The sequence below is a fragment of the Nycticebus coucang genome, chromosome 18, assembly GCF_027406575.1.
Source record: "Nycticebus coucang isolate mNycCou1 chromosome 18, mNycCou1.pri, whole genome shotgun sequence".
Classification (NCBI taxonomy): Eukaryota; Metazoa; Chordata; class Mammalia; order Primates; family Lorisidae; genus Nycticebus; species Nycticebus coucang.
In genome coordinates, this window is record NC_069797.1 from 7,536,798 (window position 1) to 7,554,078 (window position 17,281).

The 17,281-nt window shown below is 40.3% G+C and overlaps 1 protein-coding gene and 2 pseudogenes across 1 annotated transcript; all 3 read right to left on the reverse strand.

The window, feature by feature from the left end:
- Positions 1-563: 563 nt before the first annotated feature.
- LOC128570286 (mitochondrial fission regulator 2-like) lies at positions 564-1,666 on the reverse strand (annotated as a pseudogene).
- A 903-nt stretch (positions 1,667-2,569) lies between these two features.
- Positions 2,570-3,472, reverse strand: LOC128570287 (keratin, type I cytoskeletal 18-like; annotated as a pseudogene).
- Positions 3,473-16,422: 12,950 nt separating this feature from the next.
- On the reverse strand, positions 16,423-16,983 carry LOC128570283 (barrier-to-autointegration factor-like). Its single transcript, XM_053569253.1, has one exon. The coding sequence runs from the start codon at positions 16,949-16,951 to the stop codon at positions 16,682-16,684; it is 270 nt and encodes an 89-aa protein (XP_053425228.1). The 5' UTR covers positions 16,952-16,983; the 3' UTR covers positions 16,423-16,681.
- Positions 16,984-17,281: the final 298 nt, after the last annotated feature.

Genomic DNA, 17,281 nt, shown 5'->3' on the forward strand with positions numbered 1-17,281 from the left:
GTTCAAAAGGAACATTTATTTCACCCTCTATTTACAAAGAAACAGAATATAGATGTAACAGAACCAAAGGAACAAAAATTGACAGGCATACATATTTACATAGCAGTATAGGTAAAACTTTGTCAAGACTTTTTTCTTTTACCATTTAACAAAGTCAGTTTGAAAGAACAATTTATCATCTCAGAAGTTTTAGAAGGCTCAACCTATGTAATTCAAACTATGACTATCTTGATGAAAAACAGTATAATTTTATCTTCCTTGAGTATCTCCAAGTTGCTAGAAGAGAAGTAAATCAGATCCACTACCAATTTTTAAAAGATTCAAAGGTTGTTAAATTAGGAGGTATAATTGCTTAGGAGAATGTTTCCAAGTATCTATTCAGCATTTGTGCTAAATAATATATTCATATTATTAACATACATGAAAAAAATCCATACACCTATTATCAGTAGCCAGTAAATTCCTGGCTCTTCAAAACCAAAAACAGGGATTAACAGTCAAGACTCTTCAGGTTATTATCGAAGATCTACATATCCCAGAATACAAACATCATTTAACTTCACTTAACAGAAGAGAAGACTTTTGAAATGCAGTGCAAGACTGACTGGTGTATTTCTGCAGTCTTTTCTTCTAAGCATAGACACAACTCTCCTTGCTGATAACTTGGTCAACAGCTTTGTGTTTACCAGTTCCTCCTTCAGTTCAATCCTTCTGACTGCGAAACGTGATGTCCAAACCTTGAAGTTTCTGGACTAGAAAATGGGGAAGACTCCCAAGATCTATTTTCTTTCTCAAAAGAATCATCTTCTTGGAAGGCAAATTTCTGTTTAAGTGTGTGAAATATTAGAGATACTGGATCCCATTGTGAATTTTGTCTTTTCCTTTTATGAATGGGTCTACCACCAGGTGACGGTTCAATAGCACGAAGCTAAACCTTATTCATATCCTGCAGAACATCCAACGTGTTCAGAACGTTTTTATTTCTCTGGCTTTCTGAACGACTGCTGTTAGTCTTACTAGCACCTGGCTGCTGTTTGTTCATTTCAGTCACTAAGTTATCTGAGCCACAAATCTTATTCAGTGTGGGTTGTGTGGCAGGAAACTACGGAGGCTAGAGGGGTGAACGCTGGGGAGGAAGCGGAGGCGGAGGGAAGGAAAGCGCCGGACTTGGAAACTCATCTGGGTCCTCAGACAGCTGAACAGCCTTCGATGATGGCATCTGTCCCAAGCTTATGGGCCCTTCATGTAAGTCGAAGGAGCTAGCATTTGTTCTGTTTTTCAGTTCCTGCATTTCCACAAGCACAGCAATCTGAGAGCAAAGAAAAGCTAGCTCATCTTCAAGAGCAGCTATTTTTTTTTAATTGCAGCTTCATTTACAGGCTGATCATTTTTTGGTGATTTGTTATGTCTTAGAGCAGATGACAGTGGATCCCAAACTAGGTGCAAAGGATGGAAATCTTCAGCTTTCTCCTCTTCCTCGTTTTCCCACATATTATTTCTCAAATGTAGGTCTTTGACAAGGTTCTAATGGAAGCATTTTCCCAGTAATACGAATGATATTCCGAGTTGATCCATAGTCTTTATTTTCCTAAATCTGAAAAACCTGGTCTATAGGGACACCAAAATATTCCAACAGCTTTCTTAAGATATTCAATATCAGAGACATTGATGATGCAAATACACAACCAAATTATAGGAAACATAATCAGTCTCTTGGTACCACTTGCCCCTGCTCTGGACAGCACAGAGATTTTTCTGGCAGTCTCTGAAGCTTCAGATTACACTTAGAGTCCAGCAATCCACCACTTCGTTGCACACCCTGAACTGCCTGTCTACACCAGTGTTCCCTGCCGGGAATGATCTAGCCCAATCATTCTCACCTGTTGTTCCCAGAGAGATGAGCTAAATGTCTGTCCCATATGCCATCACTCTCTGCCTCCTTTGCTTTCTTTTTGAACAGTACATTATTTCCCTTTACCTATTTTTTTCTTTTCTTTTCTTTTCTTTCTTTCTTTCTTTTTTTGTAGGGACAGAGTCTCACTTTGTCACTCTTGGTAGAGTCCCGTGGCGCCCATGGCATCACAGCTCACAGAACCTCCAGCTCTTGGGCTTAGGTGATTCTCTTGCCTCAGCCTCCCAAGTAGCTGGGACTATAGGCACCCACCACAATGCCCCGCTATTTTTTTGTTGCAGTTTGGCGGGGCCGGGTTCAAACCCACCACCCTTGGTATATGAGGCCGGTGCCCTAGCCACTGAGCCACAGGCGCTTTCCTTTCCTTTATTTATTCGTCTACTATTTCTAATTTTGTCTATTTGCACAGTCTTAAATTATGTTATATTTTAACATAATTTGTATTTTTTTCCCAGTGACTTCTGAACTCTTGGCATAAGGGCATCTTAATCCTGCAGCCTCAGTGTCTCAGACACCACTTTCCTGCCCACATCCTGCAGGTGGTGGTCTTTTGGTTGGTTTTCGTGGAGTTGCGCTGTCCAGGAAATCCCCAAGGTTGAAGTCCTCCCGGTCTTCCAGCAGGTGGCAGTAGGTGGAGATATCAGCTTCTCACTTGACCTAGATGGTCAGCAGTGCCTCGTACTGCTGGGCCTGTTGCTGTCCTTCTGCCCAAGTCTGTGCTAGCTCCGAATGCAGCAGGAGCCCCTTGAGATGCTCCATCTGCATTGTGTATCCAACCTCCACCCCCCTCAGGCTGTTCTCCTGAGAGAGAGCTGGACATCAGATTTCTTATGGAGTCTGGGTCCATCTCCAAGTACTGGACTGAACGCTTCAGCTCTGTGAGCATCATCTCAGAAGCTCCAACCCCAGCAGACTGTGAAGTGACCAGTGTGGTGTTCTCCTCAGCCTGCTGGGACCAGTACTTGTCCAACTGTCCTCCGTTCTTTCCAGCCAGCTTGTCTTACTAGGCCCACATGTCTGCCATGATCTTGCTCAGGTCCTGGGATTTGGGGGCATCTACCTCCAAGGTCAACCCGGAGCCGGCAATCTGGACTTGTAGGCCTTTTACTTCCTCCTTACGGTACTTCTTCAGGAAGAGCAGCTCCTTGAGAGCCTTGATATCTGTCTCCAGCTCCAACCAAGTGACATTGGTGTCATCAGTGACCTTGCGGAGCCCTTGGTTGTCACTCTCCACAGACCGGCGTGTGGCCAGCTCTGTCTCATACTTGACTCTAAAGTCATCAGCAGCAAGATGGGCATTGTCACTGTGCAGAACGATGCAGGCATTGTCCACAGGATTTGCAAAGATGTAAGCCCTCAGATCCTGAAGTAATGCACCGCCCAGTCTCTGACCTGGGGCCCCTTCTTCTCCAGGTCTTCCCAGATTTTGCTGTCCAGCCTCTGATTATTGGTCTCCAGGTTCCTCACTCTCCCAGATTTTGTTTCCAGCCTCTGATTATTGGTCTCCAGGTTCCTCACTCTCTCCAGGTAGGGGACCTGGTGTTCGTTCAGTTCTTGCATGATCTCCTTCTCTGTCTAGATGCCCGCCAGACGCCCAGCCATCCCTATAGCTAGGCCCCCAGACCCCCAGCTGCCCTGTAAGCTGGTGGAGTGGGACACGTAGATCCAGGAGCCCAAGCCCCCGGCGCCTGCAAAGATGCTGGCTGCACTGCTGGATGGACATTCTAGCTGGGTGCCTGGACTGAGCCCAGGGACCGGTAATTGGTGGAGAAGGAGGTGGAGCGAAGGGTGAAGGAGATCATGTCCAAAGAGGAAGAGGAGAGGACAAAACTCGGGCCCATTATTTGTATTATGTTACCTTACTTTAACTTTTCACCTGGATGCTTTTGAAAGTACACCCTTTAAGCCTTTTAAGTACATTACTCATCCATACAATCTATTTTCCATTCATTTTCAATCTGAAATTTAAGAAACATTTGCTTTTATAGTCTTTTTATGCTTTTATGATTTAATTTTTATTTAATTCTTCAATCCATCTGGAATCTATTCTAGCACATGGTACAGATTTAAATTACCTTCCTCTAAATAGTTAACCAATTGTTTCCATACCACTTATTGAACACATTAAATATTTACATTTATTAAAGTATTTGAGGTTATAGGTTTACCTCTCAATTTAGACTGTAGTTACATAATTTCTGGGATATTCTCATTTTAAAAATTTCTACATAATTAATAATTATATTTTTATCTGCTCTTTCATCTATCGTTGCTTCAGGAGAATATTTTAACATTTCTGCTTATAGTTTCTACTTAGGAATCTTTTCTTATTGTTTGTTTGGATTATTTAGACTCAGAGGATATGCCCTTTATTATCTTCTGTCTCTTAATTTTTTCTCTTTCTCTATTTCCTAAGTTATAAATAATAATGGGATGCTGCTTCCCATTATTTTTTTTCCTTTTTTGAAATCAGTCTATTCAGTCTTATAATTGACACATGTAGTTAATGATGGCTTTAGGTATTTTATCACAAGAGCTTTCAGTAAATCAAAGCTATCTCACAGTACTTAATTTCTTCTCTTTGGTCCAAGCTCCTCAGTTTTGGGAACATGTTTTATTTATTTTTGTTTGTTTTGTTTTGTTTTCCTTTTTTTAATTGAGCAATAATAATAATGCAAAAAAAGTAACATTGACATTGTCAGATAAGACTATGTCTATTATAGAATGCTTTCACTTTGACGTTCAGTATGCAGGCATCAGTTAACTTCTTATTATTTTTTTCCAAAGTCTCATAAAATAGACCCTTCCTTGGCCCTTTCCCCATAATCTTGTGCTATAGTTGGGTTATAGCCTTCATGTGAAAGCTATAATTTAGCTTCATAGCAGAGCTGAGTACATTGGATACTTTTTCTTCCATTCCTGAGATACTTTGCTAAGAAGAATAAGTTCCAGCTCCATCCATGTAAACATGAAAGAGGTAAAGTCTCCATCTTTCTTTAAGCCTGCATAATATTCCATGTTATACATGTACCCCAATTTGCTAGTCCATTCGTGGGTCGATGGACACTTGGGCTTCTTCCATGACTTGGCAATTATGAATTGGGCTGCAATAAACATTCTGGTAGAGATGTCTTTGTTATATTGTGACTTTTGGTCTTCTGAGTATAAACCTAGTAAAGGAATTACTGGATCAAATGGCAGGTCTATTTTTAGGTCTTTAAGTATTCTTCAAACATCCTTCCAGAAGGAACCTATTGGTGTACATTCCCACCAGCAGTGTAGAAGTGTGCCCTTTTCTCCACATCCACGCCAATATCTCTGGTTTTGGGATTTTGTTATGTGGGCTACTCTTACTGGGCTTAGGTGATATCTCAAAGTAGTTTTGATTTGCATTTCTCTGATGATTAAGGATGATGAGCTTTTTTTCATGTGTTTGTAAATCATGCGTCTGTCTTCTTTAGAAAAGTTTCTCTTCAATCCCTTGCCCATTCTGAGATGGGGTCACATGTTCTTTTCTTGCTAATACATTTGAGTTCTCTGTGGATTCTGGTTATTAGACCTTTATCGGAAGTATAACCTGCAAGTATTTTCTCCCACTTTGAGGGCTGTCTGCTTCCTTTACTTACTGTGTCTTGGCTGTGCAGAAGCTTTTTAGTTTGATCAGGTCCCAGTAGTGTATTTTTGATACTGCTTCAATGGCCTGGGGAGTTCTTCTCATAAAATATTCACCCAGGCCAGTTTCTTCAAGGGTTTTCCCTACACTTTCTTCAAGTATTTTTATAGTTTCATGTCTTAAGTTTAAATCTTTTATTCAGTGAGAGTCTATCTTAGTTAACAGTGAAAGGTGTGGATCCAGTTTCAATCTTCTGCAGGTTGCCAGCCAGTTTACCCAGCACCATTTGTTAAATAGGGAATCTTTTCCCCACTGAATGTTTTTAATTGGCCTGTCGAAGATCAAATAACGGTAAGTAGCTGGATTCATCTCTTGGTTCTCTATTCTGTTACAGACATCTACTTTTCTGTTTTTGTGCCAGTACCATGCTGTTTTGATCACTATTGATTTATAGTACAGTCTCAGGTCTGGTAGCCTGATTCCTCCTGCTTTTTTTTTTTATTGCAAAGTAATGTTTTGGCTATTCGAGTTTTTTTCTGATTCCATGTAAAATGAAGTGGTATTTTTTCAGGATCTCTAAAATATGATAATGGGGCTTTAATAGGAATTGCATTAAAATCATATATTGCTTTGGGTAGTATGGACATTTTAACAATGTTGATTCTTCCCAGCCATGAGAATGGTATGTTTTTCCATCTGTTAACATCTTCAGCTATTTCTTTTCTTAAAGTTTCATGGTTCTCTTTGTAGAGATCTTTCACGTCCTTTGATAGGTATACTCCCAAATATTTCCTCTTCTTTGGGACTACTGTGAAAGGAATAGAGTCCGTGATTGTTTTTTCAGCTTGGTTATTGTTGGTATATATAAAGGCTACAGATTTATGGATGTTGATTTTGTAGCCTGAGACATTGCTGTATTCCTTGATCACTTCTAAGAGTTTTGTAGTAGAATCCCTGGTGTTGCCAGATATATGATCATAGCATCCGCGAAGAGTAAAAGTTTGATCTCTTCTCACCCTGTGTGGATACCCTTGATTGCCTTTTCTTCCCTAATTGCAATGGCTAAAACTTCCATTAGAATGTTGAAGAGCAATGGAGACAATGGGCAACCTTGCCTGGTTCCTGATCTAAGTGGAAATGATTTCAATTTAACTCCATTCAATACGATATTGGCTGTGGGTTTGCTGTAGATGGCCTCTATTAGTTTAAGAAATGTCCCTTCTATATCAATTGTCTTAAGTATTCTGATCATGAAGGGATGCTGGATATTATCAAAAGCTTTTTCTGCATCAATTGAAAGAATCATATGGTCCTTATTTTTTAGTTTGTTTATGTGTTGAATTACATTTATAGATTTACATATATTGAACCAGCTTTGAGACCCTGGGATAAATCTGATTTGGTCATGGTGTATAATTTTTTTGATGTGTTGTTAGATTCTGTTTGTTAGGATCTTATTGGGTATTTTGGCATCAATATTCATTAGTGATATTGGTCTATAATTTTCTTTTCTTGTTGGGTCTTTCCCCGGTTTGGGGATAAAGGTGGTGTTTGCTTTGTAGATTGTGTTGGGTAATATTCCTTCTTTTTGGAATAGGTTTTGGAAGAGGTTTAGTAGAATAGGTACTAGTTCTTCTTTAAAGGTTTGGTAGAATTCTGATGTAAAGCCATCTGGTCCTGGGCTTTTCTTTTAGGGAGATTTTGTATAGTTGATGCTATTTCAGAACTTGATATAGGCCTGTTCAACATTTCCACTTTGTTCTGGCTAAGTCTTGGTAGGTGGTATACCTCCAGGTATTGGTCAATTTCTTTCAGATTTTCATATTTCTGAGGGTAGATTTTCTTGTAGTATTCGTTAAGGATTTTTTGAATTTCTAAGGGGTTCTGTTGTCATTTCATTGTTAGCATTTCTGATTGATGAAATTAGAGATTTTACTCTTTTTTTCCTGGGTAGGTTGGCCAAAGGTTTATCTATTTTATCATTAAAAAAAAAACAACTTTGAATTTATTGATCTGTTGTATGATTCTTTTGTTTTCAATTTCATTTAGTTCTGCTCTGATTTTGGTTATTTCATTTCTTCTGCTGGGTTTGGGGTTGGAGTGTTCTTCCTACTCCAGTTGCTTTAAATGTCCCATTAAGTTATTAACTTCCTCTCTTTCCATTTTCTTAAGGAAGGCTTGCAGTGCTCTAAATTTCCCTATAAGGACTACCATTGTGGTATCCCAGACGTTCTGGTAATTCGTGTCTTGATTGTTGTTTTGTTCCAAAAATTTGGTGATTTCCTTCTTAATCTCGTTTATAACCCTTCCATCCTTCATCATAAGGTTGTTTAGCTTCCATGTTTTTGTATGGGTATGCAGGTTCCTGTTGTTATTGAGTTCAACTTTTATTCCATGATGGTCTGAGAAAATGCAAGGAATAATTTCTATTTTTTTAAATTTGCTGAGGTTAGATTTGTGGCCTAGGATGTGGTCGATTTTGTAGTATGTTCTGTGGGCTGATGAGAATAATGTTTATTCAGTTTTGTTGGGATGAAATGTTCTGTAGATGTCTGTTAAGTCCAGATGTTGAATGGTTGAGTTTAAATCTAAAATTTATTTGCTTTATTTTATTTATTTTTGGAGGATCTGTCCAGCACTGCTAAAGGGGTGTTGAAATCCCCAACTACTATGGAAGTGGAGGAGATCGAGTTGCTCATGCCTATTTGAGTTTCTCTTAAAAATTGAGGTGCATTCTGGTTGGGTGCATAAATATTAATAATTGAGATCTCATATTGAGTATTACCTTTAACAAATATGAAGTGTCCATCCTTATCTTTAATTATTTTTGTTGGTTTAAAGCCTATTGCATCTGTGAACAGGATTGCAATGCCTGCTTTTTTCTGCTTTCCATTTGCCTGGAATATAGATGACCATCCCTTCACCTTGAGTCTGTAATTGTCTTTTAATGTAAGATGCAATTCTTGTATGCAGCAGAGATCTGGCTTGAGTTTTTGTATCCAGTCTGCCAACCTGTGCCTCTTTAGAGGACAGTTTAAACCATTCACATTAATTGAGAATATTCATAAGCCTTTCAAGAGTCCAGTGGACATTTTTAATCCTTTTGCGACTGTCAATGTTGAAATGTGATCAAAATTTTCTGGGTGGGTTTACTTTTCTGGTGGAGGATTGTGCTGGTCTTTATGAAGGATAGGTGTGAGAATACCCTGGAGAACTAGTTTAGTTATGGCAAATTTCTTCAACATGTGAATGTCATTGAAGTATTTAATTTCTCTGTCATAAATGAAACTCAGTTTAGCTGGGTAGAGGATCCTGGGTTGAAAGTTATTTTGTTTTAGGAGATTAAAATCAATGACCATCCTCTTCTTACTTGAAAGGTTTCAGCAGGGAGATCTGCAGTTATTCTAATATTCTTCCCCTTTTAGGTAATGGTTTTCTTTATCTGACAGCTTTCAGAATTTTCTCCTTCATATTAACTTTAGTGAAATTGATTATGATGTGTCTGGGAGATGTCTTATTCAGGTTGAGTTGTGCTGGAGTTCTGAAACTGTCTGCTATCTGAATTTCAGAATCTCTTGGCATTTCTGGAAAGTTCTCCTTCATAATCTCATGGAGAAGAAACTCTGTGCCTTGTGAAGCCACTTCGTCACTTTCAGGAATCCCAATAAGTCGAATATTGTTTTTCTTCTGATTATCCCAGAGCTCTCTGAGAGAGTGATCTGTTTTTGCCCTCCATTTTTCTTCCTCTTTGAGAGTTTGGGAGCGTTCAAAAACTTTGTCTTCAATGTCAGAAATCCTTTCTTCTGCTTATTCCATTCTGTTACTGAGGGATTCTACTGTGTTTCTCAGATTTTTGATGGATGCAACTTCTTGTGTCAATGTGTCAAAATCTTTGGTTATTTGGTCTTTGAATTTGTTGAATTCTTGAGATATCTTTTGGGTTACTGCTTGGAGTTCTAATTCAATCTTATTCGCTATCCAGATTCTGAATTTGATTTCTGACATCTCAGCTATTTGTTTGTGCATGGGATCTTGTTCTGTGTCTGCCCCATTTATCCTTGGGGGAGTTTATCTACTCTGATTATTCATATTGCCAGAGTTTTCTCTGTTGATTTGACCTCATGATTGTCTTTCACTGTTGCCTCTTGCCATCCTCAGAGTTGGGGAGTTGTCTCTCCAAGATTAGACCCCAGTGGGATCACTCTATTCTTGCTGGATCTTTGTAGGGAGTGACCCTGCATAGTTCCTCTGGGGCTGCTCCAGCTAGGGAGTTCTGGTTCTGGGAGCAGCACTGGTGTGTGACACACCCAGATCCAGCAACATGGCGGGAGGTGGTGCACACAGTTCTGGGAGTGCCTGGTGCCCAGTGACTTTGGCACAGAGAGCCCAGGGCTCTAGCAGTCTCTGGCCAGGAGAAGGGCTCTGCACAGAGGCAGGGAGGGCTCCAGAGGGCACAGGGCTACCAGTATCCCTAGCCAGATGAGTGGGCCAGTGTGGAAGCAGAGAGGGTGCAGGAGGGAGGATGCAGTGTTGTGCAGCTCCCGCAGTTCCTGGTCAGGGCATGCGGAGGTCCGGTGGGTGCAGGTCGGGGGTTGTGGCACAGCTCTTATGGAGGTCTGGGCGGCACCAAGCCCAGGAATTTGAGGTTGCTATGGGCTGTGACACCACAGCACTCTACCCAGGGCAACATCCCAAGGCTCTGGTGTGCCAAAACTGCCTCACTCTGCCTCTAAGGGTTAAGGCTGTAAGGCGGCTCAGTCCCCGCCTTTAGACTGCTCAGTCATTAGGTTATTAGGTCCTGCCCAGTCCTTGCTCTGGGACCCTGAAGTTGGAGCTTGCTGGAGCAGTTCTCTCCCAATGGCTCCCAGCGGCCCAGCTCAGCAGCTCAGTCTGGGGCCCCAGACAATGCCCAAAGTTCTCCACACTCCTGCTCAAGCTCTCCCCAAGGCAGTTCTGAGTTCCAAGTCCAAAAACACTGAAACAGTTCACAGGTAAGGCCTTTCCGGTTAGCAGTCTCACTGTTGCTTGTACTTATGGTTGCCAGCAGGATTAGGTTTATCAAACATATGCAACCACTTGCCAGTTTTCCACTGTTTTTGTCCTCCTCTTGGGGTCCAGAAGTCCCTTGCTGACTCCCTGTATCCTCAAAGGGATGATTATAGGCAGATCCCACCAGCCAGAGATGCCTGGAGTCTTATCTCCCCAAACTCACTGTGCCCAGTTTCAGGGAAGCTGATACTCAGCTGCCATCTTTAATCTCAACCTATGCAAAATCTTATAGACAATAGAAGAAGAAGAAATACTTCAAAATCATTCTGCTTCATCTGGATATACCTGATATTAAAATTGGAAAAAAATATTATTATAAAGGGAAATTACAAACATATTCCTCTTATAAATGAGGATGCAATATCCTGAACAACATATTAGCAAGTTGAATTAAAAATTAATGTTCAAGTAATATACTTTGGTCAAAATTAAATCCAATTTATGTGAGAATTAGTCACTATTTTCTTTTTTTCTTTTCCTTTCTCTCACCCCTTCCCTCCTTCTCTCTCTGTCTGCTCTTCCCTTCCCCCATGCCCCACCATGTCATTAATTGTCATTAATTGTCCTCATATCAAAGTTGAATACATAGGATTCAAGGTTCTCCATTCCTGTGATGCTTCACTAAGAAGCATCAGGATTAATACATTCAGGTTAATACAAATGCTGCAAAATCTCCATTTTTTAAATGGCTGAGTAGTATTCCATGGTATACATATAACCACAGCTTGCCAATCCATTCCTGGGTTGTGGGGCATTTAGGCTGTTTCCACATTTTTGTGATTGTAAATTGAGCTGCAATAAACATTTTAGTACAAGTGTCTTTATAATAAAAGGGGTTTTTTTTTCCTTCTGGATAGATGCCCAGTAATGGAACTACAGGATAAAACAGGAGGTCTATGTTGAGTTCTTTGAGATTTCTCCATACTTCCTTCCAAAAATGTATTAGTTTGCAGTCCCACTAGCAGTGTAAAAGTGTTCCTTTCTCTCTGCATCTGTGCCAGCATCTGCAGTTTTGAGATTTTGTGATATAGGCCATTCTTCCTGGGGTTAGATGATATCTCAGGATGGTGTTAATTTGCATTTCTCTAATAAATAGGGATGATGAGCTTTTTTTCATATGTTTGCTAGCCATTCATCTGTCCTCTTTAGAGAAGATTCTGTTCATCTCTCTTCCCCATTGATGTATGGGATTGTTGATTTTCTTTTTGTGGATTAATTTAAGTTCTGTATAGATTCTAGTTATTAAGCTTTTGTCTGATTCAAAATATGCAAATATCCTTTCCCATTGGGTAGGTTGTCTATTTCTTTTTGGTTGTTGTCTCCTTACTTAGCTATACAGAAGCTTTTCAGTTTAATTAAATCCCATTTGGTTATTATTGCTGTTGTTGCTTGGGAACACGTTTGTTGGATCTCTGAGATCTTCCAACACAGCTACAATTGCCTCATCAATTTGATTTTCCTGTTCTCTCTCTCTTTTTTTTTTTTGAAGGCCACTGACTTTATTGATCTAAAAACTTTATAAGGACAGTGACTGTTCTGCCCAAAATGGAGCCAAATGGCATCAAACAGACAGAAGATTAAAGGTGGGGGTGAGGGAAGGTGCAACGGACCGCCCTGTCGGTGGCCTTCAGTCCGAGGGAGTGCAGGGAGAAGGAAGGAGGAAGGTCGAGAGATCGGCGAAGAAATGACAGACTAACACACACTACGGGTTAAAGTGTGCAGCTGTAAATTTACTGGGTACACATGTTGGTATTTATACATTTTTACAGAGCTTACATAATGCAATCTTTCTGCTTACGTGCGCGGGTTATCTTTGCGTTTACAAGTGTGATTTATCATGCATTGTTATGTTTTAACGTTCTGCTTCCGGAGGGTGGTGGTTATTAGTCAACTCTGCCCGCTTCTTCCTATCTCAGTTTCTTATTATCTTTTTAGAACAGCTTGACATCTTCTTTATGTTAATGCTTGACTAATTTTACATTTACTATTTGATCTTATTGTTATTGATAATTATAATTTTGATTTAGAGTAAATTCCTTGACAAGTATTATTTTTCCTATTGATTTTTATTATGCGTGACAGTTGGTGAAACAAGATGTTCTGAACAGGACTTTATGGTGGGTGGATGTGTTTCAGTGACTTTGTAACTTATGTAGATAATTTGTATTTCATGTCCTTGGGTTTATCGTTTTAGCTCACTGGTGGGAAAACGTCTTTATGTGCTCATTGTTGGTGTCACTGAGTTTAGCAGCTCACAAGGCTGTGCTTTATCTGGATTAGTAGTGCATTGTGCTCATTCTTAGGAAAGCACATATTGACAATTTATCAGAACAAAACAGACTTCTGGTACAGGATGACAAACACATGAGTAGATGCCACAATCTTTAAACTTAAGCGGGTAACTGAGTATGCTAGGCAACATTTCTGATGCTGTGCATACTGGGGGCGCTGGGGGCAAAGCTCCGGGGAGCACAAACCACCTTCCCGTCATTCTATAACGCGGACAGCACCGCCTCACTACGGCTGTGGTGCCGTGGGCGCGGCATTTCCCCCTTTTTTGTTTTTAAATCGCAGTTCAAAGATTTCTTGGCGTATAGAGTTAATAGAAGAAAACAGACACTGTATGAGACATGGTAACAGTAACACAACACAAAATGACAGACAACCAATAATGGTTATGAGCACAATATACTGGATCCAGTTAAGAGGATTGAGTGTTCTAAACCCATTAGTTAAGGATTGAGCTAATGTGTTAAGAGAAGTTATTGGTAAATGAGCTTGACTCATGGCTGTAATATCTTGTTGTAGGCTGTGTAAATTATGTGTTATATTATTGTCTCTCTAGACACTTTGAAGATGTGTTTGTACTTTGTTCCATGAGTTAGATACATTATATGGTAAAGGTGTAATGCAAATGGCTTGAAATGCTGAGTGACATTTTGTTTGTAGTTTCTGTTGTATGTACTTAATGTTTTGATCTAAAGTTAAGACTACCCTTTTTAATACATTTAATTTAGTTTTAAGCTTATTATCTATATTAGCTTGTGTCATTAATGTTAAAGTTATATTATTGTTAAGAGTATTGACATAGTATGCTGTATGCATTTGTTGCACTAAAGTTGTAGTAGCTACAGTAAAAGTAGTGATTATAGAAATTAAAGCTGCAATGCTTAAAATTAAAGCTGTTACAAATTTCTTAGGTCTAATTAATTCATTAAGTGTTTTTAACACTTGTAATGCTGTATTATCATACTATGGATTGTTTTGTAGATTTACAGGTAATATTACATAAGAAGGTTTTTTTATAATTAACATAACATTTACTTGTTTATCATGTTGAATATTAAAGGACGCAATACAATTAGTTATTTTTACAAGTTAAAAGATTTTAAAGGAAATACATAGTTAACTGGATCACATGTAAATTCTTTCACAAATTCTCTTTTATGAGTTTCATTTAACTTGCACAGACCATCTACAAACATTCTAAACTTTCTTGAACTTTTGCTCTGCCTTTTACTTTCTTACATAACTATTCTGTTTCAGGACAAAATTTATCACACAAGATTCTTTCTTTACACAATGTCGTTCTCCTTTCTGTTTAATTTCTCTTACTCTCAAAAACTTACTTTTCACCAAACAGGATCTCAGTTTACTATGAAGTCACTTATTCACTCAGCTAAACTGATAATTAGAAGGTTTAAAAGGCAAGAATTTTATTCGTTGACAAAGATTCAGTTTGTAAAAATATTTTTCTTATTTATACAAATTACTAGTGGTAAAGGGCCAATAATAAAGGTTCTAAATCTCACCCTTGGGATTCTGCCAGTGTTGCTGTCTGGGGGCTGTAACACTTGGGAGGCAGGCCCGCCCCACGAAGGGCAGGGGGGGCCCTCAGCTTCCTTCTCTGCTGGGCTTTTTCAGCTGTCTTGGAGCCAGTGGAAATGCGCCCGGTGGTTTTGTTTGTTATCGGCGAGTGTACTTTCATTTTCTTCAAGCGGCGGGTGAGATCTTGTAGTAGCTGTTGGCGCCTCCTTCTGCGTTGTCTTTTCTGAATCTGAGTTAACTACTTCTGGAATAACTTCAAAGTTTTTAGTATAATTTGAACTTCTACTAATTGTAATTCTAACCGTTCCAGATAAAAGTTGCCTTTTCATTGCAGTGGGGATTAAAGTAACACCGTCCCATTTGGATAATAAGATATTCTTTTCATTTGCTAAATTTAAACCTGTACTTCCAGGAGTCTCCCGTGAAAGGTCATGAATAGTAAATTCAGGGGCTTGAGGATTTAATGTAGATAAAGGCTGTGTGTTACAAGCTACAGCCTGTTCTCCCTTGGGGCCTGGGCTGGGAGAATGGCCCTTATCTAGTTTTTTGATCTCTGTACGTCCTGATCTTCAGGATCAGTGTCTCCCTTGTTATTTAAGGGGGTTCCATTCTTATGAAATTTTGATTTACATTCATTTCTCTAATGTCGCCCCTTCTTACAACGAGGGCATAAGCCGGGCGGTTCCCCCCTCGGCTTATTGGCATGGGACTGTTTACAGTCCTTCTGCATGTGTCCTGGCTTGCCATAATTATAGCAAGTGTTAGTAGGAGCTCTCGGCCCCTTACCTCCCTTATTGAAGGTATTTTTAATATAGGCGCTGAATTTCTGTCCTTGCATTGCTGCAGTATAGGCCATACTTTGGACTATCGCTGGTGAGGCATCCATGTATGTTTTAATATCCTTGGTTAATGTGTGCCCCATGGTACCTGCTGATTGCTCACACTTAACCGGTCAGCCTTTACCGGCGGGACTGCAGCTCCCTGGTGAGAGCCGCCCTCAACCTTGAAAAAGAAAGAAAGAGAGAGAAGATTACCTGTCCTTCAGGTCCCTGTTCGGGCGCCACCTGCAACGGACCGCCCTGTCGGTGGCCTTCAGTCCGAGGGAGTGCAGGGAGAAGGAACGAGGAAGGTCGAGAGATCGGCGAAGAAATGACAGACTGACACACACTACGGGTTAAAGTGTGCAGCTGTAAATTTACTGGGTACACATGTTGGTATTTATACATTTTTACAGAGCTTACATAATGCAATCTTTCTGCTTACGTGCGCGGGTTATCTTTGTGTTTACAAGTGTGATTTATCATGCATTGTTATGTTTTAACGTTCTGCTTCCGGAGGGTGGCGGTTATTAGTCAACTCTGCCCGCTTCTTCCTATCTCAGTTTCTTATTATCTTTTTAGAACAGCTTGACATCTTCTTTATGTTAATGCTTGACTAATTTTACATTTACTATTTGATCTTATTGTTATTGATAATTATAATTTTGATTTAGAGTAAATTCCTTGACAAGTATTATTTTTCCTATTGATTTTTATTATGCGTGACAGTTGGTGAAACAAGATGTTCTGAACAGGACTTTATGGTGGGTGGATGTGTTTCAGTGACTTTGTAACTTATGTAGATAATTTGTATTTCATGTCCTTGGGTTTATCGTTTTAGCTCACTGGTGGGAAAACATCTTTATGTGCTCATTGTTGGTGTCACTGAGTTTAGCAGCTCACAAGGCTGTGCTTTATCTGGATTAGTAGTGCATTGTGCTCATTCTTAGGAAAGCACATATTGACAATTTATCAGAACAAAACAGACTTCTGGTACAGGATGACAAACACATGAGTAGACGCCACAATCTTTAAACTTAAGCGGGTAACTGAGTATGCTAGGCAACATTTCTGATGCTGTGCATACTGGGGGCGCTGGGGGCAAAGCTCCGGGGAGCACAAACCACCTTCCCGTCGTTCTATAATGTGGACAGCACCGCCTCACTACGGCTGTGGTGCCGTGGGCGTGGCAGGAAGGGGCCAGGAATCCACTCAGGAAAGCTGGTAACTGCTAACATGGAACCAGTAGGGGAAGGAAAAGGGAGATGCATGCAAGTGCAAAAGAATTCCAATAAGTTGAAATGGTGAAGGGAGAAAACTCCCAAAAGACCCTGGAGTACATTGGAGGTGACTACAATAGCAATCTTTTCCTTTGTAGAGGACAAGGAAGGAGTCCCCACTCAGCTGCAAATTCTGGAGACTAAATGCTGGGTTTGGGGATTGAGGGATCCCTAGAGAGCATCACAAGAAGGCGTCACACCACTCTCGGAGGCATCCAAAGCAATCTCGGGACTGCTTAGCATTGGCGCCACTTGTGTCCTTCAGCCATTCCCGGAAGAGGTCTTCATCTTTCTTTAACACCAGGAACTGGCCAAGGACCACATATGCCTTGTCAAAGCCCCTTTCCTCCAGCTTCTTTCCCAGGACTTCACCAATCCCAGCTAAGCTCCCCACTGGCTTTTCCCCCATGGGCTCTGCCACGAAGTCTCGGTGCTTTTGGGAGGTTGTCATCTTGATCAGGTTTAATCAGCACCTCCAGTTCCCGTAACCAATTTTCCTGTTCTCTTAACCCAATAGTGGAACTTTTAGAATTTGTTCTTCCTGGCTCAGTAGCTATAGCACAGTGGTTACAGCACTGGCCACATGAACCGAGGGTGGCGGGTTCGAACCTGGCCCACACCAGCTAAACAAAGACAGCTCCAATAACAACAAAAATAGCAATGTGTTGTGGTGGGTGCCTATAATCCCATCTACTTCGAAGGCTGAGGCAAGAGAGTCACTTAATCCCAGGAGTTTGAGGTTGCTGTGAGCTGTGACACAACAACAGCACTCTACTGAGGG